We start from the raw sequence: 25,283 nt of genomic DNA, 5'->3' as shown, positions 1-25,283 counted from the left end.
CGTATCCAAAAAAAAAAGAAAATCCTCCACATAGTCTAAATTTGTAAACCCTGACTTGGGGAAACCGAAGGGCATGCACGCCCTTGGAGCCGCTGGAAGTCAAAATTTCGCCGGCGGCCGACGGCGACAAAGACAACCGGCCCGCACCGCGTCGCCGGGAGCGGCGCGCCGCTGTGACGCGTAGGCCTCGCCCCCTGCTCCCTTCCGAGCGCGCCCGCCCCCGCGAGCGAAGTGCGCAGACTCCTCGGCCCGGCTCCGGTTCTGTCGGGACGCCGCCGAGCCCGCGACGTCGCCTCCCGGTGAGTTTCTGAGGGGGCCGCCAGGCCTTGTCCTTCCGCAGTGGCCGCGCCGGCAGCAGGGCGCTGCAGCCGCAGTCCCGGCCGCGCTGTTTGGTAAACAGAAGCCGCAGCGTGCCCGGAGCGTGCAACCCCCCGCTCGGCCCGGCCAGCCCCGGGCGTGAACCGAGCTGACGGAGGATGGCAGCCTCCGGGGTGGAGAAGAGCAGCAAGAAGAAGACCGAGAAGAAACTTGCTGCTCGAGAAGAAGCTAAATTGTTGGCGGGCTTCATGGGCGTCATGAATAACATGCGGAAACAGGTACCGCCTTTGTGGGAGTGACGGGCGCCAGGGGGGAGGGGGTCCGGGACTCGCGCCCCTGGCTCCCTGGGCTGAAACCGCGCCCGGTGGATCGCGGCTGTCTTCCTCGGTCCTCGCGCTTCCTTCCATTTTCGCACGCCAGCCGAGCTGCTGTTTAGTAGAGGGTCGCGTTAAACCGTTCTCGAGAAGCGTCTCCTCGTCTGCGGATGCTGTGGCTCCCAAGTCGCACTCCTGGGGGACTCCCCGGGCTGGCATTCGGCGTCGCGTATCGGTTGTATAACAGCTCTGCCCTAGTTATCTCTTTGTGAGGCGAAGATCCCTCCATTGGCGAGCCGCTTTAAGGTGTCGTGAGATCTTGTGCGAAGAAGCCCATTGGCACAGCCCAACCTGAAGCCCCCAAAGAAGGGAAAAGCAGCAGTGCTGGCCTGAAATCAGCTACTCTTAGATAAGGATCCCCGCCCCTCCTCTGTGTTAGCCGGGTGGAGCTAGTTGAAGACAAATCCTCCTGTACGTGTTAATTTAGAGCAGAAACAGTCACGGATAAATACCGCGCAGTCTTTTAAGGCCCTTGTGCGCCTCTGTTATTAAGAGGAGCCCTTTGTTCTCTTTGATGTGTGGCGCATTAATGAAAGTCTTCACGTCGGCGAAAGGTGGGTTATGAAAAGAATGAATTTTAAGACGGAGAATGTAGACTAGAGAGGTTTTTTTGTTTTGTTTTTTTAATTCCGTAACATACCAAAAAGCATAGAAAAGTCACTTGGTTACTTTTTTATTCCGTAAGCTTTATTTCTAAAAAAATACGCATCTAAGGAGATGTGAGAATGTTTCTGTTTTGTAACTGTAGTCCTGTTTTTAAAGAAGACAAAAGCAGGATGTGAGTATGAATAATAGCAAAACCTCGTTTGCTTATCTAGTGATTCCGAGGAGAACAGGGAAAACAGTACAGGAATTTAAGATTTGTATGAAGATACTGGCTTCTGGTTTCTTTAAGCAAACTCTGACTGCCGGGATCTTGTCTTTGTTCATCAGCTCCTGGCATGGTGCATGAATGCAGTAGATACCTATCCGAATGCCTTTAAACCTTTCCTGGCTTTTGTGCTGAAGTAGCTGTGAACGTCTGAATTCAGTGTTATGTGTAACTTACTTTCATGTATCTATTTTCATGTATACATTCAAGTTCATTTCATGTAAACCTTTTTATATTTACAACACTGGTGACTTCATATTACTGGTGCATTTAACAAGTGTCTGCTTGTAAAGGGTGAACACTGTTCACCAGTGCTCAGATTCGTTTCCACCAACCCTCCCTCTCCCTCCAGATACATGGTTTTGTCTCTGACACCAGCATGGTGAAGCATTGCCTCATTCCTTATGTAGATAGGGTGCAGCTGGGTTGCAGCATCAGTTGTTTACTTGAAGAAGAGGGGATTTTCTGATGCTACGTTTAGCTCTTTGGGTTTAAAAATTGATGCGTATCCAGTTCTTAGACTTAGCTTTAGACTATATTAACATCTGTTTATTTAGGATAAGCTAGACATAAAGTTACCAAAAAATCAGGATTCTGTTACTGTTACTTAGTAGGAAGGGGAAAATAGATGCCGGGTGGAACAAACAGGGATCTCTTCCACATTGGTTAACTGACCTTAATCTGTTGGATTCTCTCCTTGTCAATGGCTTTACATATTATTCGGGTATTCTCCAGTAGAACTTTAACCAACTTCATGGAATCCTGCATCTTTTGCAAGATGTGCAGTTTCACTCTGCAGTTGATTTACATTGTATTTGTATTGTTCTGTTTAACATCATAACACAAGAGAGACTCACCAAGAATGACTGACAAGGGCAGTTGATGGGAATTGGCAGAAAGAGAAACTGGTCTGAGCCAGAGGAAGAATGTTTGAGTGAGAACCAATTTTATAAGTGTTCTTGTTCTTTAGTGAATATTATGTTGTGACTATTTTTGCTTCCCCATATGACCTCATTACTTTGGGGATCAGAATAATGAGTACGTGGATGAAAAGGACCCCTCTGTACACACCCAGAAACATTCTCACAGGAAGTTGAGAACACGGTGAAATTAGAATATCTGAATTCCAGTTCCTGCTCTACCATTAATTAGTTTTGTGATCTTAGAGAAATATGATTTAGGTCATTTCATCTCTCCGTAGCGTAGCAGCCAACTCTATACATAGTGGCGAATGGAGGTTCTTCAGAGCCGGCAGCCTCAGCTTCTCATGGAGCCTTTTCCTTCATCATCCTTGCAGTCATTTATAGCCTTTTGTTTTTAAAGTAAACTTTCTGATGAAGTATAGGATTCACTAAAAGGATACAGATCATAAACATGCAGCTCAATGAGCTATTACAAAATAAACATACTACCACCAACAAGAAATAGAACATGAAGAGTACACCAGAGGTCGCCCTTTACACTCTGCTCAATCACTACCCCCCCCCAAAGGTTACCACTGTTTTAACCTCTATCACCATAGATTTGTTTTTTTCCTGTTTTAGAACTTATATAAATGGAATCATACAGTATATACTCCTGGGTCTTGGTTTCTGAAAGCTAACATTATTTTTGTGAAATTTATTATGTTGTTCTGTGTAGCTCTAGTATATCCTCATTGTATTTAGTATTCCATTATGTAAATATGCCACAATTTATCCATTCTATCATTATGGACATAGGAGTTATTTCTAGTTTAGCGCTATGAAGAATTGTACTACTTTGAACATTTTTGTGTATTTTATACTTGGCTTTAGATGTGCACATGTATGTATTTCCATTGGGAAATACCTAAGAGTGGAGTTGTGGAGTCACTGGTTATGCTACAGTCAGCTTTAACAGATACTGTCGTACAGTTTCCAAGGTTGTGCCAGTTTACAGCTCATGCCAGCCGTGTATTAGAGAGGTTTTTACTCTACATCCTTGTCAACACTTGGAATTGTCAGTCTTTATAACATTAGCCATTCTGGTGGCTATATAGCAGCATCTTATTTAATTAGGCTGAGCACCTTTTTATTTCCCAAACTTTTTGTTTAATTACCTGATACACTACAGAGGAGCTCTACAAAGTAAGGCTGGGTCATAATCACTACTGCTTATATCTAATTGCTTTTGCTCTTGTGTTAATGAAGTCTAGGAGACCCTTAACATTTGAGGGATATGTTTTGAGACCTTCCTGAGTACCACTACAGCTTACAGTTTCCTCATGTTAAGTGAATTAAAGCATGATTAGAATTTAAAAGCTTATGTTAAAGCCCTATTGAGAATTATGTGAGAGAACCAAAAAAGCTGATTTAAGGATTGGATGTTGAGCAGTCAGCTGGGCTTACTTACAAGCTAAAATTACTCAACTTCTGTACGTTCATCTTTTCAAGGTTGCAAATTACTACTAGTCATTAATCTTTAGGGTCCCTTGTGAATCATCTAAACCTTCTGCATTAAATCCTCAGTAATGGAAACACTTCTTGAGCATTTATTTTCTACCAGCCATTCTGCAATGTGTTTAACATGCTTTGTCTCATTTAATTCCACCAGCAACTCCCATTGACAACTCCCATCATCCAGACCTTCCTGTTTTTGACTCTTCGCTGTCTTCTCCTTTTGTCTGTCCCGCTTAGGAGATAATCATCTCTCTCTTCACTCCCTTTCCAATGCCCGAGGCTTTCTTGACCTTCCATCCTTTTTTCACATCCATCCGGTAAAAAGCATTGATGACTATTTACCTTTTTTGTGCAAGGTTTCCAAGCACAGCTGGAAAATATCCCATTACTGGGCAGTTCTTTGTCAGGTAAGACCTAATTTCAACTCAGCTGTCAATACTGGTGATCAGCCGTACTCTACATTAATTTTACCGTTTTCCTCTAAAACGAGTCCTCTCTATATATCTTCACTTTCAGTAGATCATTCCCCTTTTGATATCAAAAATAAACAGAAGACGTTATTTTGGAACTATCTCTTAAATTTCGACCACCAAATCTATACACCTGTATTGACAGTTTTTAATTTTGCTACAGTGAAGAAGCTGTCTCTTTTCCATCTAAAGCCAGTACTTTCACTTGGGCTTTGGCTCCCCTCAATATTAGCCTAGTCAGGAAAGTTATATTGTTGGTTATTCCATCACTACTGAGCATCTTTAACTTCTTCTCTACCAGAGTCCAGCATTTAGGCATGTTTTAACTTCTCTAGCTTTTAAACCAACCATCCAAACCAGTCCACCCATTCTTAGTCTCAACATTCCTCTATAAATAATACCTCTCTCCCCCCTTTAAAACCAGAGCGTGGGTAGATTCACACTGCCCCCCACCCCCTTTTTTTGGCTCACTGTTGACTTATTCCTCTAGCTCAGTTTGGCTTTCTGACTCATCTGTTTGGATGAATACTTACTGGGACCCACTGCATGCTAGGTATTTTGCTAGATTCTATAGTTGCAGTGTTGAGCAAAACCAGACAGTCCTTGCTTTCATGTGGTTTTAGTCTAGTAGGAGAATAAAACATTAGTCAAGCAGTCACACAAAAGAAATGTAAAATTGTAACAGTAGGTATTACTACAGAGAAGAACATGATACAGTGATGGGTATGATTGGATGATTTGACCATCAAATCAGGAAGATTTCCCCAAGGAACTGGTAAATGAACTGAGAGCTGAAATAAGATTACGTGTTAATTAGGCACCTTAAGGAAGAGCCTTTTAGGTAGATGGAAAAACAGATGCAGAGTCTTCTACCATAGAATGGCAAGTGCAAGAAGCTGATTAAAGGCCAGTGTGACTGGAGTACAGAACATCAGGGGGAGGATGGTGTAAGAAGAAACTGGAGAAATAGCTAGAGACCTGTCCATGCACAGTTTCCTAAGTCAAGTTAGGGGGATTTGCCTTTTTTCTAAAACCCCTTCAGATGTGGTGTGTGTGTGTGTGTGTATGTGTGAGAGAGAGAGAGAGAGAGAGAGAGAGAGAGGGAGAGAGAGGAGGGATCTGCAGGTATTTGTTTTTCGTTTGAAAAAGATGGTGCTTGATCTGTGGCAAATGAGAGTTCTCAGAGTGATTGTTGGCAAACTAAACAGGAAGTTCAGTAGCTCAAAGAGAGGGTCCCTTGAACTAAGGTGATAGCAGCAGTAGTGATGAAGAAAAGATGACATATTCAAGAAATTCAGGAGGTAAAATCCACAGGACTTGGTGATGATAACTTCCACATGTGGGTGTGATGACTAAATTAGATGACCAAATTAAGATAACTTAAAACAGGACCTGATAATAAGTTCTCAATAAATGTTGGCTATTTTTGTTGCTATCATGATAGTGGTGATTGACTGGATGCTGAGGGATTCAATACAAGTTTTTGGTTTTGACCTCTAGGGTTCTAGAATGCATAACTAGGTAGATGGTGACACTATTCACTAAGAGAGGAGGTACTGGAAAAGGATCAAGGCTTTGAGGAAGGGATTATAGTTTGTATTTTAGATATGTTCAGTTCACAGTGCCCGTGAGACATTAAGGTATATATGATGAATTGACAGGTCTGTGGGTTAAAAGTGTAAATTTGTGGGGCATCTGGCTGGCTCAGTCATACCACATGCAGCTCTTGATCTCAGGGTTGTGAGTTCGAGCCCCATGTTGGGCGTAGAGTTTACTTAAAAAAAAATTGGGGGGGGGTACCTGGGTGGCTTATATGGTTAAGCATCTGCCTTTGGCTCAGGTCATGATCTTCAGGTCCTGAGATCGAGCCCCACATTGGGCTCTCTCTGTCTCTCTCTCAAATGAATAAATAAAATCTTTTTTTAAAAAATTTATTTTAGGGGCACCTGGGTGGCTCAGTCTGTTAAGCATCTGACTCTGGATTTTGTCTCAGGTCACCATCTCAGGGTCATGAGATCAAGCCCCTTGTCGGGCTTGAGCTCAATGGGGAGTCTGCTTAAGATTATCTCTCTCCCTGTCCCTCTATCCCTCCTCCCACTCTCTCTCTCTAAAATAAATCTTAAAAAAAAAGAAAAGAAGAAAAGGGCACCTGGGTGGCTCAGTCAGTTAAGCATCTGCCATTGGCTCAGGTCATGATGCTGGGGTCCTGAGTTGGAGCCCCATGTCAGTCTCCCTGCTCAGTGGGGAGTCTGCTTCCCTCTGCCCCCCCCCAACTTGTGTGCGCTTGTGCTCTCTCTCTCTCAAATAAAATCTTAAAAAAATATTTAAGTGTAAATTTGTGATTATCTGCAGACGGAAGATAACTTCTTTTTGAAACTGTGAAACGTCTAGGATAAGGGATAAGGAGTGAGCCTATAAGGAGGCCCCCCCTTTCCCTCCAAAAAAAGGCTAGAAGAGTAACAAGAAAGTGAGAATTTTCAGAATCTGAGAAGAAATTGTCTCAGAAGGAGCATGGCAAATTTTGAAGCCTTTGAGAAATCAGGATATAGCAACACAGGAAAATTACTGAATGTAGTAAGTGCTTCTTTGATGGGGAGACAGATGGAAGTCAGATTGTCTTGAGTAAGATATGAGACAATTGAAACAGCTTTATTGGAGAAATTTGTCCCTGAAGGAAGTAGGGGAGTCAAATGAAGCTCGTTTGGTTTTATTTGTTTAAATTAGGTATAAGTGTGCTTAATAACTGGAAGAATTCATTTGATATGGAAAGAGCTCAGATGTCCACTGACAGATGAATGGATAAAGAAGATGTGATATATGTGCGTGTGTGTGTGTGTGTGTATACACACGTGTGAGCACACACACACACATAATGATATGTGATATATATATAATGAAATATTACTCAACCATCAAAAAGAATGAAACCTTGCCATTTTCAATGACGTGGCTGGAACGAGAGAGTATTATGCTAAGCAAAATAAGTCCGAGAAAGACAAATACCATATGATTTCACTTATATGTGGAATTTAAGAAACAAAACAGATGAGCATAGTGGAAGGGAAGGAAAAATAAGATGAAAACAGAGGGAAGCAAGCCATTAGCAATTCTTAACTATAGGAAACAAATTGAGGGTTGCTGGAGGGGAGGTGGGTAGTGGGAAAGGGGGTAATTGGTTGATGGTCATTAAGAAGGGCACTTGAAGTAATGAGCACTGGGTGTTGTATGCAACTGATGAATCACTAAATTTTAACTCTGAAACTGATAATACAGTATATGTTAATTCAATTGAATTTAAATTAAAACATTTTTAAAAAATAATTCATTTGAGGTGTAGAGCTTAAACGTATATGAGACAGAATGGATAATTGATAGATGATTCCTTAGATGAGATCTCAATTAAAGGTAATTAATCTCTCTTGGGAGGAGGACAGTTTCTCTTCCGTAAGAGTGGGAAGGAAAAGAGATCGGTAGATAGGTGTTTTTGGAATCAGGAGAATGAAGGAGTTTCTGTCCAGAGGCCTTTGTTCTCTTTGAAAAGTAGGAGATGAGATCATCCACTAAAATGAAGGAGGAAGATGAAGCTAGAGGTTGATAAAAGTAATTTTTGTGAAGAGTAGAATTGGTATAATGGCTAGTAGAATTTTTGAAGGTTTTTTGAGGTTAATTACTATGCATTTGTAATGAATATTTATTCTTAACCAGGCCTTCACAGCCCTGTCTGATGTGATCCCAAACTATTTCAGTCAGGTTTCATACTACTTTTCTTTTAGCTATTTCACTCCAGGCACCTGTCTTCCTTCAGAGCCTGAAATGTTGTACCAGTACCTGTTAACTCTCTTTCCCTCCTACTCATGCTTCAGTTCTTACTTTAATGCCACTTCCTTCCTGAATGCCCTACATTATGTCAAGGACCTCTATTATATATACTCCATTCCTTTCGTTCGTGCACTGATCATCTCTATAAAGGCAAGAAAGACTGCTTATTTTTAACGTATATCTTTGTTGCTAGGCTCTACGCTTCATAAGGGCAGGGACACTGTGTTATTCAGTGCTGTTTTGCCAACATCTACCACAGAGGTGCACAAATACTTGTTAAGTAAATAGTTGATGTCATAGGTATGGTTGATAACACCTGGAGGTTGCGGGCAGAGTAAGAAGAAAAGTGGACAGAGGATGAAACTCTGAGGGAGCACCAGTATTTTAAAGGATAGGAAGAAAAGTTTCTTAGGAGATTAAGGTATGGAAGGAAGAAAGACAGCAGGGAATAATATCATTGAAACCAAGATACAAGTTACAAAGAAGAGCTAGTCAGGAGTATCAAATGTAGTAGGGAGGCGAAAAAAGTCAATGTGTCCCCTGGATTTGAAAATTGGTGGTTTTAGCAAGTTAAGTTTTATTGGAGTGGTGGGGGAAGGGGCAGATTTTAGAGAATAAAGGAGGGACAGAGTTGTGAGTACATGGAGAGGGACCTGCCTTCTCTATGGCCCAGGCTTTTCAGGATGAGATTAATGTTCTTTAAACTCCAGTAGTATATACCCAAAGAAGACAAAAATACTAATTCAGAAGGATACATGCACCCCAACATTTATAGCATCATTATCTACAGTAACCAAACTACGGAAACAGCCCAAGTGCCCAGCGACTGATGAATGGATAAAGAAGATGTTGTGTACTCACACGTATGCGCATGTGCGCATGTACACACACACACACACAAATGGAATATAACCCAGCCATAAAAAAGAGTAAAACCTTGTCATTTGCAACAACGTGGGTGGAGCTAGAGAGTATAATGCTAAGTGAAATAAGTAAATTAGAGAAAGACAAGTACCATGTGATTTCACTCATTCATTGAATTTAAGAAACAAAATAAGTGAGTAGAGGGGAAAAAGAGAGAGAGGCAAACCAAGAAACAGACTCTTTTTTTAAAGATTTTATTTATTTATTCGACAGCGATAGAGACAGCCAGCGAGAGAGGGAACACAAGCAGGGGGAGTGGGAGAGGAAGAAGCAGGCTCATAGCGGAGAAGCCTGATGTGGGGCTCGATCCCACAACGCCGGGATCACGCCCTGAGCTGAAGGCAGACGCTGTGCCACCCAGGCGCCCCCAAGAAACAGACTCTTAATTATAGAGAACAGACTGATGGTTACCAGAAGCGAGGTGGGAGGAAATGGGTTAAATAAGTGATGGGGATTAAGGAGGGCACTTGTGATGAGCACCAGGTGATGTATGGAAGTGTTGAGTATTGTACATTAAACTGATATTACACAGTATGTTAACTAACTGGAATTTAAATAGAAACTATATATCTCCACATTTAAAAAAATAAAATCCAGTAGTATAAAATGCTACTACCATCATGATACTTACCCCATGTGTGTTGAATGAATGACTACAGAAGTGTATCTTAAGGGAGACATGACTGTATTAAAATTCCCTTCTGAAGAGAAGAAAGACCGTCAAGATTTAGGAGATACAAGAACCATGCCAACATCTAGCCTTTGTCTGGAACAGCGCCTTCATTGGACTTCAGGTCTGACTACCACTAATCTGTTTCTCTTCCAGAGTTTCAAATCCTGGATAGACAGGATGCGATAGACCTAGCTTGGGTTGAGTGTTAACCCTTTGAATCAACTATCTATGCGAAGGAGAACAAGGTCATGTAGCACAAACATAATCTTGAAAGGCTCATTTTATGTACTGAGGCCATTTCCTGAGAGGGGAGAATTGTAAGTCAGGTAGTAGCTCCAGTGAACATTTACTACAAAGATTCATATCATTGAAATAGCCGGCATATTAAATAATTTAGTATGTAATAATACAGCATATAATTTAGTTATATTCTGTTAAACTGTCAAAAATGTGGTTGATTAATATTTAAGAGAGACATTCTTAAGAATATGCCATCAGTGCTAAATATCGTAAATTCTGTACTTAATATCAGGTTAGCCTACTGGAAAATGGTGTGCCAGGATTAAAATGAGTTCTTTTTTAGACCTTCTTTTTGAATTGCACTTAATTTGAATCACAATTTAATATTACACTATAAGCTTTTATCATGAAAAATTATTCTAAGGTGGCTTTGTGGGGCACCTGGGTGGCTCAATCAGTTAAGCGTCTGCCTGCGGCTCAGGTCATGATCCCAGGTTCCTGGGGGATTGAGCCCCCTATCAGGCTCCCTGCTCAGCAGGAAGCCTGCTTCTCGCTCTCCCTCTCCCTCTCCCACTCCCCCTGCTTGTGCGTGCTCTCTCTCTGTCAAATAAATAAATTAAATCTTTTTAAAAAGTGGCTTTGTATCTTGTATAAAACTCCTTTTAGTAGTGTTGCCTTAGTCACTCATTGCTGTGTGAAACAGTACCCTATAGTGAAAATAACATGGATTTTGGAATCAAACAGATCTGGGTTTGAATTCTAGCTCTGTCTTCTTACTAACTGTATGACATTGAGCAAGTCACAACTTTAGCCTTTTATGTTTGTATCTGCACAACAATGATTATAATATTATATTGACCGACCCTACTGATGTTGGGGATAGTGAGACAGAGAATGTGAAAACTCTTTTTTTAAAAAAATATATATATATTTTATTTATTTATTTGAGAGAAAGCACAAGAGTGGGATGGGGGACAGAGGGAGAAACAACAGACTTCCCGCTGGACAGCAAGTCCAGTGCTCGATCCCAGGACTCTGGGATCATGACCTGAGCTGAAGGCAGATGCTTAACCAACTGAGCCACCCAGGCGCCCCTGAAAACTCATGATAAATTATTCAGTGTTGTCAAATATTGTTGGTATTGCTATTATCACAGTGAATCTCCTGGAATTCTTGGTTGCCACCAACAAAAATATGTTCTCTCTGAAGTCAGAATAATTTATTGCAAGAATATCAGGAACTTAGATATTGACCACAGGCTGGAAGATGAACAGGCATGGCAAATAAGCAAAACCCCTGGTATTCTCTCATTCCTAGGCTTCAGAGACTTTGGAGTCAATTATGGTGCAGGAACAGTCTTGACTACTTGCTGCTGCTGCCGTCGCTGCTGCCACTGCCATAAAGACAGTTTTCCCTCCATCTTTCTATTTGCTCAAAATTTAAAATCCTGAAAGTAGGTGTATAATTGTCTGGCCTTGTATTGTTTGCCAGATTTTGGCTCTGCTGAGTGAACAGAAGAAATAACTGACTTTTAGCTTCCATAGTGAGAGGCAGGCTCTGGGAATTGCCCTCTCACCAACCTAGTTCATAATGAGGAATTTTTCCAGAAATGGGAGCTTGGGGTTCTACTAGGCAGGAAATTAGATACTAGATTGCCAGAATCCACAAAAAAAGTCATCACATTTTTTCACTTATCATGTCTAACTTCAAATTCAAGATTACTTGGTGATATCCATTCCTTCTATAGTCATTTCAAGATTCTAAGGTCTAAGTCTTAATAGATTCTTTATATGATTGTGGAGGGAAAAGTTTCATAGTTAAAACTTATACAAATAAAAGAGCAAGAACGAAAATAAAAATAGAAGCCACATTCATTGTTTATTATTTATTTGTTAATATTACTCATTGTATTCATGATTTCTCCCTTCACTGCCTATTCCTATTCTTTGTCTTTAGCCAACTCCTTAAGGTTCTTTATCTGATGGGGTGACCTAATCCTTCATTCCTAGGTGTCTTGAACCTTTGGTCTTGCCTGTATAGGGTCACTTTAGTCTTTTGTTAACACTGATTACTAGATTTAGCAGTAGAGGCAATGGGCCTGGGATTTGATTTTATGGTATTTATAAGCTGATTAGTTAGCCTGTTGCTGTTTAATGGATGCTGGCGAAGACATGAGACTCCTGGGTTAGAGACAGCAGACTTGATTACTCACAGCACAGCATCATGAGCATCCACATGTATGTGTCAGTTCCACTTGCCCCACAAGTTCTATGAGGGTGACCTGCTGGGGCCCAGATGGATGTTATGCACAACAGTGGGTTTGTGTTGTAGCTACGGAATGAACACTGAGCTTAAGGAATCTGCCATTTTGTAGCAAACAGTAAGCAGCCTACTCCTTATTCTTATGGGGAAGACTATTTCATCCCTTATAGTTGCTTGCTGCCAACATAACCCTGAGAAGTGGTGGCCCAGGTAAAAAGTGTCAGGGCCTTGCCTTCTTGGCATGTCTAGGAAGATATGTAGGAATTCAGAGAACCATAGAGGACTCTTCTCTCCCAACAAGAAGAAGGTACCCAAGGGGGATCCCCTGAGCTCCAGCTATCTTCTGTCCCATAGAGAACAGAAACCTTTTTTTTCCCCCTTCATGGCCAAGTTCAGGCACCTAACCAAATATAATAACTTTTGTTCTTTTTACCCAGTGCCAGGAGGATGCCAAAATGCCCGGGTTGTATTCTTAACTTCTAATTCTGTAAAGACGTTATTCTGTCACTTGGTTGAAGCATTCTTCTTTTGGGTTCTCATATCTTTAAACTAGCAGAATCCACCTCCAGAAAGACTAATTGCTGAGATCAGAAGCAAAATATTTGTGAGTGAATCATTAAGCATAATAGAGGAGCTTCTTCCATCCCTTGGTTGCCAGGCTAAGTCTGACTTTATAGAAACCATTTTGTCTCTGTAAATTTTTTTTTAAATGTTTATTTTTTTTAAACTTTTTTTTTAAAGATTTTTATTTCATTAGAGAGAGAGAGAGAGAGACAGCACAAGCAGGGGGAGAGGCAGAGGGAGAAGGAAAAGCAGCCTCTCCACTGAGCAAAGAGCCTGATGTGGGACTCGATCCCAGGACCTGGAGATCATGATCTGAGGCAAACCATCTGCCCCCTTTCTCTGTAAATTATGTGAAATCACATCATTTGAAAATGGATTCTGCTGCTTGAAAAGTTTGAAAACCACTGTTATAAGGCTTTTCCCTGAAAGGAGAAGGAGAATGAACACACACACAATGTCTGTCTGTCTGTCTGTGTGTGGTGTGGGGACCAGCAGGCAAAGGGACTGGGGCTGGGAAAACCTGTCTGACCTTCACCTCACCCAAAGGAAAGGAAATGAGGTGTATTGAGCTCATATCTCTCTCTCTCCTACAAGTTTTGCCCAATGAGAAAGAAGTTGTAACCTAATTAAGCTAGAAGTTAACACATTGCTGTTTTATTAATGGTGTGATTATTCTTTTGTGATTCACATCTCCATCTGCTAAGGAGAATAGGTAAGGTATGTCACATGGTGGACTCTGTAAGCCGGATTTGGGCCCAGCCATCTTTTATTCCCCACTACAGGACATATGAATATGCAAATTCCAAAATTTAGATTATTAGGGTATACAGGTGTGAGTAGATAGGAATTACCAAGTATGCACCCATCTATCAATAGTGTGGGTTTCTTATATTTTTTTTTAAAAGATTTTATTTAGAGAGTGTGCGTGCATGCACTTGAGCCAGGGGAAGGGCCTGAGGGAGAAGCAGGCTCCCCCCTGAGCAGGGAGCCCAATGCGGGGCTCCCAGGACCCCGGGATCATGACCTGATATGAAGGCAGACACTTTACCCAATTAACCAACTGAGCCACTCAGGCGCCCCAGTAGTATGTTTTATTATGTCTTGCTTGGCTATTACTCTTTATGTAAACTCCCTGATGAGAATTTCAGAGGGCTGAATAGTAGCATTCAGGCACCAAAGCCCCATCCCAACTCCCAACAGAAGGTAACTGGACCAAATAAATAAATAAGAATTTATTTCCAAGTTTGTTTTTTTAAGGTTTTTTGTTTGGTTTTTGTTGCTGTTGTTGTTTTACCTGCACAGGGAGCATTTTGTTCTATCCTCTATCAATAACTGTTCTGTGCATCCTCTGTAGACCACTTAGAAAGGTTATTTAAATTTTTTACTCCAGAAAGCTTTTAAATAGGTAATCTGTTAACCCCAGACTGGAAATTCACTTCTATTTCCCATCTCAAATTTTTCTCAGCCAAGATTTCATTCCTAGCTCTCCAGATTATCTGCTGTGAACAACCAAATGACAGGTTAAAACACTCCATCTAATTCCATACTAGCAACATAAAATCCCCCAAATTTGACTCTTATGAACCCACTCATTATTAAATTCCCACATCTGTGATCTCCCTTTAAGTTAAAATTAAAGGCCGTTCCAAATATGCGCTCTCCTTGGTTTCTTACACTGCTCAGTCTCAGCCAGAAGGCATTCGCTTAAGTGTTTGGGTAGATTCTGGGAAGCTTTCTTCAGCAGCTGCAGCCTCGGCTATCTTCCATTGGAATATATGAAGTTAGTTTAGCACCTCGAAAGGTGAATTTCTCCAACTTCAAGGTAGTTGGTGCCACGTGTTTTCAGAATGTTGAAGGGTTCCTAGGACTCTTAAGATTAGCACAGCATCATCTCCACCCCCACAAACCTGAAAAGATATAAGCATATCTCCCATCTGTACTATAAATAGTGCAGATGTTGACATTTACTATAAAGTCCTAACCCACATTGTTGTTCCCAGACTAAAACAACAGAAACTTCGATTTCTAGGAAACAAACAGAGAATCATCAAAGAAAACATAAGGATGTCTGGGCTTTTTGCTTGCACAGGTTGCCAGTCTGTGTTGGCTGGCTGTAATTTGCAGACTCTAAACTCGGGTGAGAGGAGTCACTTATCAAGAAGCTAATAGGACACTTACCATATAGGGAAGGAGTTTCATCTGTGCGTAATAATGCTTCACTGACATAGGATACCTTGTTCTTGGAAAAATTTGCCAAGGGGATTTACCCCACTGCCGGGTCTTCTAGAGTCTCCCTTTTTTCCCTGTTGTCTGTCCTGCACATTTAAATCTTAATTTTTATTTCTTTTTTGAACCTTATGTTCTTGGCAACCCAGTGCTGAAATAGTTGAGTTCTGTGTAAGGACAAAGTATTTTCTTTTGAGAGAAGGATGATCCACATTTGTAGCAGGCAGTCGTGCATAGCAGTTTGTGGCCTTGCATTCTCTACAGTTCTGATCCAGCTTGTTCTGTACCCCTGTATCCATGTTGTGATCCTATCCTGCTGTGAAATTCCTTGTATCTACTACTAATCCTATCTCTTAGAGGGGTCTTTTTTCCCTTTCGATTTATCTCAGCTGGAGAATGACCTTTGACTGATTCCTCTAAAGCCTGTGGTCCCCATAGGGACCAACATGGCCTTTACAGTGTGTTCCTCAAAACCTTGCCTTTCCCCATTATTTGAGTCTTCCAGGCTTTGGAAACTCAGTGGTAGCAGATACTCCTTTTTCTCACCTGTATGTGTCAGAATGGGCTGTGTCTCTGTTGTCTGTCTGTTCCTTTTAGGCATCCCCAGCTGAGTTGTTATCCTGTTCAAGTTGAATCCTTTCCTTTCTACATAATATAGAACTAACATTGTTTAGATCAGAATACCTTCCTTACTTTTCCTTTCCTTTTGATTTTGGGCCCAAATGTTTGTTTTGCTGCTTCTTCCTCTAGTGCCTTTCTTATAGACACTGTAACAGTGGAAATCAAGAGTCCATGTGTTCAGGATTGATTCAGCTGCTGCCAATCTTCACCACCCTCAGTTAAAGTAATTCCAGTTATGGACAGGTTCAGCATCTAACTTAGGCTTAGATTATATCTGGGTTATTTGGCTTCCCTTTAATGTGACCTAGTACTCTCCCTTAGCGTCTTATTTCCACAGACTTCCCAGATGTGTTCCACTATAGTATGTAGCATTCCTGTCTTCCCACCCATATCACCTTGCAAATTACATAATGGATGAACTACTTTAATGCTGATCTTCCTTTTCTAAACTTTACATATCTGAATTTAATGTAATCACCTGTTACAATTGTCTCAATCTAATTATGTGTTTGATTTCTTACCTTTAGCTTTAAGAGAGCTCTTAACAAAAATTTCTTCCATCCAGGCTTTTTCTGAGAACTGTTTTAGTCTGCTGAATTTTACTTTTCTTCCTCCGTATATCTCTTTGGCTTATATCACCTTACTTGGATAAGTAACAGCAAAAATAACTTTTTTTCCCCTAGTCTCATCTTTTAAAGAGCAGTTATATCAGACTGTATCTCCTTTGCCTTTTAAAGCTGTTTATCTAACTCGTTATGTTTCCCTTAAGGAAGAAATACGCTTTTTCCTCTATTAATCTGGGTGTCTAACTTTGCTTTTCTTTCACTTTCCCACTTGCCTTATTGTGATTATGTGTGTTTAAATCCAGTACTATTTTTCTTGCTTTTCTGAGCAAATAAGATTCCTAAGGCCTTTTTAATTTTTCTCTTAGCTTTTGAGTTTATTATGGCTTTGTTGAGGCTTTTCTAGTATCTCAATCCAAGATGATTTACCCCCATATAATAAGGGCTCCATTTCCCTTTATCTTTTCAGTGATTTAAATCCACCACCCAACTATAGTTGAATCTACAGTCTACTCAGGGATTTATACCCAGGGCCAACTTGAAATCACGCTGGGCGGGACTGATTGCAGAACCTTGTTGACAAGCTACATAAATCCAAAGGTTAGTCATTCCTTAGTCCTCTTCTTGGGATACAATAAAGGATAGAATTTGGGAATAGAATTAACTGATTGCATGCCTCCTAGTAATGCCAGCACATATTGTTAAAAGTTAGAACCTCATACAATGCTGTGGAGCTTACATGGAGCCTACTGCCTTTTGCAGTCTTACCTGGCAAACATGTAGAGAGCAGAAGGTCCTTCTACCAACAGCTGCCTGAAATGCTTGCCCAGTCTTTCCTAACCAAAGGACTGTTATTGCAGAAGTCCCCAATATTTGCGGGCACTAAAACATCACCTAAGTTTCTCTCTGTCTATAGTGCATTGAATGTCTCTGCATATGGATTTCAGCAGCCCTTTTCCACTGTTGGTTCCAAACATTTGAGATGAGTTATGTTCCACTTTGGGGCAGACTTACAGAAGAAAATGAACCAGAAGGCCTGGCAGTGTGTGGTCAGTGACCTCTACTTTATTCTTGCTCATCCTGTGGAACCTCTTCCACAAGTGACAGTGGAGAAAAGGACCAAACCTTCCTTCGCGGTACTTAACTTGCCCCAGAGAAGAGACACTACATTATGAGAGAGAAATCTAATGTTTTCCCTCAGTGGGTAATAGTTACACTAATACCGCTTTTTCAATTATCCATTCTCTCATCACATTTTTTAAATTAATAGACTTTGCTTTTTAGAGTAGTTTTAGGTTTACCAAAAAATTGAGCAGAAAGTACAGAGTTTCCATTTTCCCTCTCCCCCTCCCAGTTTCTCCTACTGTTAACATCTTACTAACACAAGTATGATACATTTGTTGAAGTTGATGAGCCAATATTGTTAACATTATTATTAACCCTGGTTTACATTAGGGTTTATTCTCTGTGTTGTACATTCTGTGGATGTTGACAGATGTATACTCCATATGTATCCTGTTACAGTACCACAGGAGATAGTTTCACTGCCCTAAACATTGCCAGTGCTCCACCTTCTTACCACATTTTTGAAATAGTATCTTTATCACATATTAAATTCCTACTTAATGTAGATCCCTCACATTTCTTAGGTTTATTTCTAAACATTGAATTATTTTGTTGTTGCTATGCCGGGTTGTTTGCTGTCTTTTTTTTCCCCTCCTCATTTGTGTTTCTTTATGGCTTACTGCTCACATACAGGTTAGCTAGTTGCTTTTTCATATTTATCTTGTTTCTGTTTAGCCATCTTTTTATTTAGTTCTATAAGTGTTAAGTTTATTTATCTTTATTTTCTTACTGATTTTGTTACCTAAAAACCCAAGTTCAGCTGCTCATTGCTCAAAAAGCCAATACTTAAGAGACGAATTTTGATTGGAAAGGAATATGAGCTTTATTCAGGAGGCCGGCCACCTGGGGAGAAGGCAGACTTTTGTCTTAAAAACCAACTCTGTGGTTTTTGCCTGGCCCAAAGATTTTTAAAGGAACTTTAGGTCAGTTAATCAGTAAAAGGGGAGCACAGTGGTCTATAACACTTCTTGATTCTGTGCAGACTCAGTGGTACCAGCTACGGACACAGCAGTGCTTGAAAGTTGTGTATTGGTACCCTGGAGTGGGGGTTGGGGGAAGAGGTTATGCAAGAGGGTTTGGTTCCCATACAAAGAAAGGTTTAGTTAATCAGGAGGGCTAAAGGTGCTTGCTAAACTTAAAGACTGGTAAGTTGGCCAGAGGGGCCAAGGCAGAGGCAATTTTCAATTTGGCTAAAATTGCCAGAACGATATTTGAATAATAGTAGTGACAGCATATGTGTCTCTGTTTCAAACTTAAATGAGAATGCTTCTTTTGTGTCACCATTAAACGTGATGTTTGCTTTTGAGTCGAATCACCTTCAGCATACAGATACATCATTTTCTTTATTAAAGAGTTTAAAAGGAAATGAATTTTTAATTTTGCCATCTATTGAAGTTTTTCTCTGTGAAGTTTTTCTCTTTTAACCTGTGAATATGCTGAATTATATTAAAGAATTATTGTTCTTGAACCCTCCTTGCATTCCTAGAACAGTATTTGATGAATAGCCCTACTGAATTCACTTTGCAAATATTTGACAGAGCTATTAGTAAGTCCCTAAAAGAAGGAAAAAGTGCAAAGAAAATGTGACTAAAATACCACCTGGTAGTTAAAAAAGAAGACAGCAAGGAAACGTAATAAATTGTATAAAAGAAGATGGCCTATGTAAGATGAAACATTAGTTATCAGTAATAAATATGAAGGATCTAAATCCAACTCAAAGTAATTTTAGATGGTGAGAATTTCAGGTTAAGTCATATAAATCTGTGCAATGTATAAGAGACTAAAAATTCAAAAGATGAAAATAATAAATATAAAGATATAACAAATATGGGAGGATATAAACAGAAATTGCCAGGGTTTTGATTTTGGTTTTCTTGTTTTATCCAGTGAACATATATTGAACATGTATTGTTCAGAAGGTAGTTTTGTTTAAGTTTCTCTTCAATTCATTTAGGACCTTTCGTATTCTCCAGTGTAACCCAGATCTCTGTCTCTTCCCATTTTCTATCTGTGGATACACTCTTCCCGAGCGGAACCCCTCTCTTTAAGTCAGTCCCATCTCTTGTTGAAACCTGTTAGTCTGCTGTAGTACAGTCAGCTGTACCATTCGGATACAAAAGGTTCCTCCCCTTCCTTCCATAATGTTAATATCCAGCTGGAGATTATTCCTAGAGAAGATTAAATTGCTGTGTAGAGATCTCTCTGATTTCTTTAACTTCCTAAAGTGCCTATAAAAATTCATGCCACTAAAACTCCCTATTGCTGAGTATATATTTTGGAAAGGTTTTTCGATGTATTTCAGTATAATTGTACATCTTCTGGAACTTCTGTCAGCAGCCATAGACCCCTCCCTTACCTGACTTGCTTGTTCTTCTGTTTGAATTATTTTTCTCCCTCTTTTCCTTCTTTTTTTTCCACCTTTCTTTTTTTTCTTCTTTCTCTTGAGCAACTAGGTCAGCTTGTTTTGGTGGTAACCAAATAGTTGACCTGGTTTTGCTACCTGGTATTTTTGATATGGTACGTGGCAAAATTATCTAAGAACTACGCCTACTCTGAACCTCCCCCACAAAATCAAAGGAAATAAAAATTTAAAAATTCAAGACACTATTGGGATTAACAATGGCTTTTACTATAAGTAATCTGCATGTAATATCTAAGCAGTAGTCCATAGGCCTTATTAAAAAAATCTTCACAGAGCTAGCTGTAAAAGTGAAATTTTGTTCATCTTTTAGCCCACTATAAAATAAAAACAAAGCCCATTTCCTTTCTTATACTGAGCATTACCATCTCATTTGGATTTTTATTCGTGAAGTAATAAAGTAGAATATAGTGACTTTCCTATTAGAATTTGTATTAATAGTTTTATTTTTTTTAAAGATTTTATTTATCTGAGAGAGCAAGAGCATGAGGGGGGGGGAGAGGGAGAGGGAGAAGCTCAGCAGGGAGCCTGATGCAGGGCTCCATCCCAGGACCCCAGGATCATGACCTGAGCTGAAGGCAGACACTTAATGGACTGAGCCACCCAGGTGCCCTGTATTAATAGTTTTAGTAAATACTTAAAATCTACAAAATGCCATATCCTCTGAGCTACTAAGCCAATATTTAGATTTGTAATAGATTTTTTTTTACTTTGAAAATATTGTTTACCTCATATTCCCAGTACTGAGAGTGCCTACCATATCACAAGCTCCAAATTTTCTCTGAGATTAACTTGTGCATTATATCTTTAACTTCATTAAGAAATAGAAATTTTGTTTGACAAAAAAGATATTCTTTCTCCCTGAAATTCATCCTTAAGTTCCAGTAAACTTTAGATTTTTTCATTAACATTTCATTTCTTCAGCATTGTAAGTAATTTAATCTAACTCTGCCTTCTTTCAGCAAACTAGAGTGACACCGTTTTGGCCCTGGTCAGAACTCACAGTTTAAAAGTGATTGCTGTCCAGCTCCTATCAGACATACATTTGAGAGAAGTGTTACTGAGGAAAGAGCGCTAAATGGTCATTCAGTTTGTCCACTCTGTATTCTGAATTGTTTTTGTTTCAAGTTAAATCTGTGTAGGCTACTCTCTTGGGAAATACAGTGTGCACTTTGGAGCTTATCAAGAATAAATAATTTTTTAAAAAGCCAGATCGCTGTCTTTGAAAAACCATCAAGGACATTGCTCTTATGTCATTTAATGTCCACATAAAATCTCACCATGAGAAATACCTTAGAATTTGTGTCAGAAAAAAAATTGATTTCCCTAAAGGATTACTATTCTCCTTTTCTGATGATAAAGATTTTTTCTTTTGTCCCCTGTTTTTACTGCTGGGAAGCTCAGTGCCACATTTTGATACAGTAAATCATGATAGCAACTCTGTAAGTCCTTTTTAAATGTGTCTTATGAATAAATTTGGTGCTGCACAAAGACTGGATTTGAATAGAAAATAGAGATAAAGCATTTGTCAAGCACCAGTTTTGTATGTTTGCTAAGCCAGGCCCAATGAGCCCCTTTTAATTTCATTTATTTCTCTCTTGACTAGAAAACATTGTGTGATGTGATCCTTATGGTCCAGGAAAGAAAGATACCTGCTCATCGAGTTGTCCTTGCAGCAGCCAGTCATTTTTTTAACTTAATGTTCACAAGTAAGTATCTTAAAGTAGAACATAATATTTTTTCCATGAGGAGGAGGTGGAGTCTAAATGAAAATATCTTCCTACTTTTAAAGCACTTAAGAAGTTAAGGCCATAAAACAATGAAGAGATTGAAAAGTGGTTATGATGAGGATTGAGCAAAAGAAAAATGTCCTTTCATTACCCCTACAGGCCCAAGGCTTTTGTGGGTGAAGATACAGTTTCTACTTGAATGTCCAGTTTTCTTCTTAACCTTAGGTGGAAAGGCAAAGACGAAAATAAATGTTAGGATGATTTATTTAGTCAATTAAACTAAATAAAAATGAAATATGAAATATAGCATATCAGAAGAAAGAACTGTAGATTTAGATTTGAGACCTGGGTCCAAGTCCTGGTTCCTCTGCTTAGTACTGTTTTATGAACTTGATCAGGTTATGTAATATATCTGCCTCAAGTTTTCTCTTTGGTGCTCTGGCTACCTGTGAAGTTTTTAGTAAAGAATGAGAGCTTTGCTAGCTATAGATTACTATACATATAATTGTCATTGTTCTTGTAGATTTTTGCCAGCTACATCCGATGTAGTTTTGCTCATAGCAATTTAGAAGAGAGCTACTAAATTATTTTAGGACTTGAGGAAATACTAAATCTAGTTTTATATGTATGTTTACTTGGCCTTTTTTTTTTTAAGAAACACATAATTCACTAATTTCTTGGCTTATTTTAATTTAAGGCACATCTCAAGTGTGGAGAATTAATTTGCATTTATTATAGGAATGTTTGGCTTTCTGGGTGTTTTTTTTCCAAAGGGATTTCTGTCCTATTATTCTTTTCCATATTTAACATGGCCTGGAATGATCTGGTCCTCAGTTAAACTGGTGATAGTACTCATACCATTTATATTTCTTCTCTTCATTTTAGCTAACATGCTTGAATCAAAATCCTTTGAAGTTGAACTCAAAGATGCTGAACCTGACATTATCGAACAACTTGTGGAATTTGCTTATACTGCTAGGTAAGTTACGAAGGATTGTTTCTGTTGTAGAGCAGTAAGGTTGGGATCTACGATGGCAGAGGATTGTGCTGACAAATTGATGTGCTCCAAATTCTTCAACATGAAAAACTGCAAGGAAGGGGAAGTTTGAGGAACCTATGCCATACTGATGCAAGGACTGAAAAGTTTAATTTTCTGTTTAATTTCAGGGGCTAGTAGGATACATTTTACAATAGCATTATTTAAATAATAAAAAATTGTAGGAAATTAATATTCACTTCAACTTCTTTGCAGAATTTCTGTGAATAGCAACAACGTTCAGTCTTTGTTAGATGCAGCAAACCAGTACCAGATTGAACCTGTGAAGAAAATGTGTGTTGATTTTTTGAAAGAACAAGTTGATGCCTCAAATTGTCTTGGTAAGAAATCAGATTCCTACGTAAAATAAAAACAACTTTAATGTGTATTTTAATTTTTAAAAGTGTGGCTATAAGTATCCTCATTTAATTTTAAAGACATTGTCCACTAGAAAATACACTTAAAATATGTTTTAAGAGATGCTTAAGGAGGTGCCTATTAACCTGGGCAGCAAGAAGCCCATTAAATACTGTATTAACATTTTCTAAAATATAAAATAGCTTTAATAATGAGTTTTTGTGTATCTAGAATAAGAGTAAGGATTGCATCTGGTGGTGGTGTGATATGATATAAATATGAATTTGACTTTTGTTGACATACTTAAGATTGCTGCAGTCTGTCTTGAATGAGAAAACTGAGGTTGTATATATTGCCTGAGGTCTTATAGTTAGTACGTGGAGATGCTGAGGTTGGAATTCAAATAATCTTGTTTTTAACTACTATACCATGTTGCCTCTCCACATTGTCAGATATGCTAACTATTGCATACTAGAAGACTTAAAAATCCTAGACTATAAATTAAGATACTAATTAAGGGACTGCTATAGGGGATGCCTGGGTGGCTTAGTTAAGCATCCGACTCTTGATTTCAGCTCAGGTCATGATCTCGGGGTCCTGAGATCGAGCGCCGTGTTGGGCTCCACACTTAGCACAGAGTCTGCTTGTCTCTCTCCCTCTGCGCCTCCCCTCACTCGTGCGTTTCTCTCTCTCTCAAATAAATAAATACAATCTTTAAAAAGACCAGTCTCTAATCTCACCTGTGCAACAGAGACATTCTGGGATCAGTCCTCTATTTCTCTGGGTCATAGTTTGGGGCTCCATTCATCAATAAGATTTATGTTCCTGAGGTTTTACTTATTTCTCCTTATATAAATAAATATTCTCACAAAATTTATTGTAAAAAGGGAAAGAGTTAACAAGCCTAATCAAGAAGCAAAGATCAGGAGCGCCTGGGTGGCTCAGTCAGTTGAGCGTCCAGCTCTTGGTTTCACCTCAGGTCATGATCTCAGGGTCCTGGGATTGAACCCCCCCCCCCCCGTCTCCAGTCAGGCTTAGCACTCAGTGCAGTCTTCTTGTCCCTCTCCCTCTGCTTCTCCTCCTGTGTGTGCTGTCTTACTCTCTCTCATAAATAAAAAGGAGGGGTGCCTGATTTGCTCAGTGGGTTAGGCATCTGCCTTTGTCTCAGGTCATGATCCCGGAGTCCCAGGATCAAGCCCTGCATCGGGCTCCCTGCTCATCCTCTCCCTCTCTGCTCCTCTCCCTGTCCATGCTCTCTCTCTTACTCTCCCTCTCTCAAGTAAATAAATGAAATCTTTAAAAAAAAAAAAAAAAAAGGAAAGATAAAGGACAACAAGAATTAGAAAAGATCAAAGAAGAAACATCAAGGTGTGAACACAAAAGACAAAATGGTCTTTAAAAGTTGGAAACCTAAAACTAGTAACCTCAGAAATGTTGAAAAGGTAAAGGTCTGTTCCCAGTAAATTGCTCCAGGTTTTATGTGTTAATTCTACCAAGCCTTCAAGGAGAGTAATTCTGTATTATTGAAATTGTTGTAAATCAATAAACATGGACAGGGGCGCCTGGGTGGCACAGTGGTTAAGCGTCTACCTTTGGCTCAGGGCGTGATCCCGGTGTTATGGGATCGAGCCCCACATCAGGCTCTTCCGCTATGAGCCTGCTTCTTCCTCTCCCACTCCCCCTGCTTGTGTTCCCTCTCTCGCTGGCTGTCTCTATCTCTGTCGAATAAATAAATAAAATCTTTAAAAAAAAAAAATCAATAAACATGGACAGAAAACTTTCCAGCTCATTCTACAAGGGTAGGATTACTATGATGCCAGCATTGGACAAAGAACACATGTGTGCATAAATTTTAGTTTCACTTAGAAACAATGATTTTTTTTAAATTCCTTTTTTTTTTAAGATTTTTTATTTATTGAGAGAGAGCGGTGCACGAGTGGGAGGAGGGGTAGAGGGAGACGGAGAGGGAAAATCTCAAGCAGGCTCCATGCCAAGTGTGGAACCCAACGTGGGGCTCAGTCTCACAACCCTGAGATCATGACCTGAGCCGAAATCAGGAGTTGGACACTCAACCAAATGAGCCACCCAGGCACCCCGTATTTTAAATTCTGTAAAAAAAAAAAAAAAAAAGTAGTAAATTGAACCCATCAATGAATGTATTTTTTAAAATAAAGCTTTACCAAAAAAAATAAATAAATAATAATAATAATAATAATACTTTGCCACCATGGAGTAAGATGTTGGTAACGGGAGATGTTGTTCATGTGTGGA

General features: G+C 39.7%; 1 protein-coding gene across 5 annotated transcripts in view; it reads left to right on the top strand.

Moving 5' to 3' along the window:
* Window positions 1-225: 225 nt before the first annotated feature.
* The window catches only part of KLHL7 (kelch like family member 7), a 59,383-nt gene continuing 34,325 nt past the window's right edge, over window positions 226-25,283 (top strand). Inside the window, exons 1-5 of one of the 5 annotated variants that reach the window (XM_045793047.2) lie at window positions 230-299; window positions 16,815-16,945; window positions 21,496-21,598; window positions 22,505-22,598; window positions 22,872-22,996. In XM_045793047.2, coding sequence (XP_045649003.1) covers window positions 21,520-21,598; window positions 22,505-22,598; window positions 22,872-22,996 — 298 coding nt within the window. In that variant the 5' untranslated portion in view covers window positions 230-299; window positions 16,815-16,945; window positions 21,496-21,519. Of the gene's footprint in view, window positions 597-892; window positions 1,247-16,814; window positions 16,946-21,495; window positions 21,599-22,504; window positions 22,599-22,871; window positions 22,997-25,283 lie in introns of those variants that run through there. The other 4 variants (XM_045793046.2, XM_087860975.1, XM_045793048.2 and 1 more) reach the window with 4 other exon arrangements.

This window comes from Ursus americanus, chromosome 3 (genome assembly GCF_024610735.1).
Source record: "Ursus americanus isolate L20-20 chromosome 3, mUrsAme1.1.p, whole genome shotgun sequence".
Taxonomy (NCBI): Eukaryota; Metazoa; Chordata; class Mammalia; order Carnivora; family Ursidae; genus Ursus; species Ursus americanus.
This window is presented reverse-complemented; position numbering and strand designations above follow the sequence as displayed.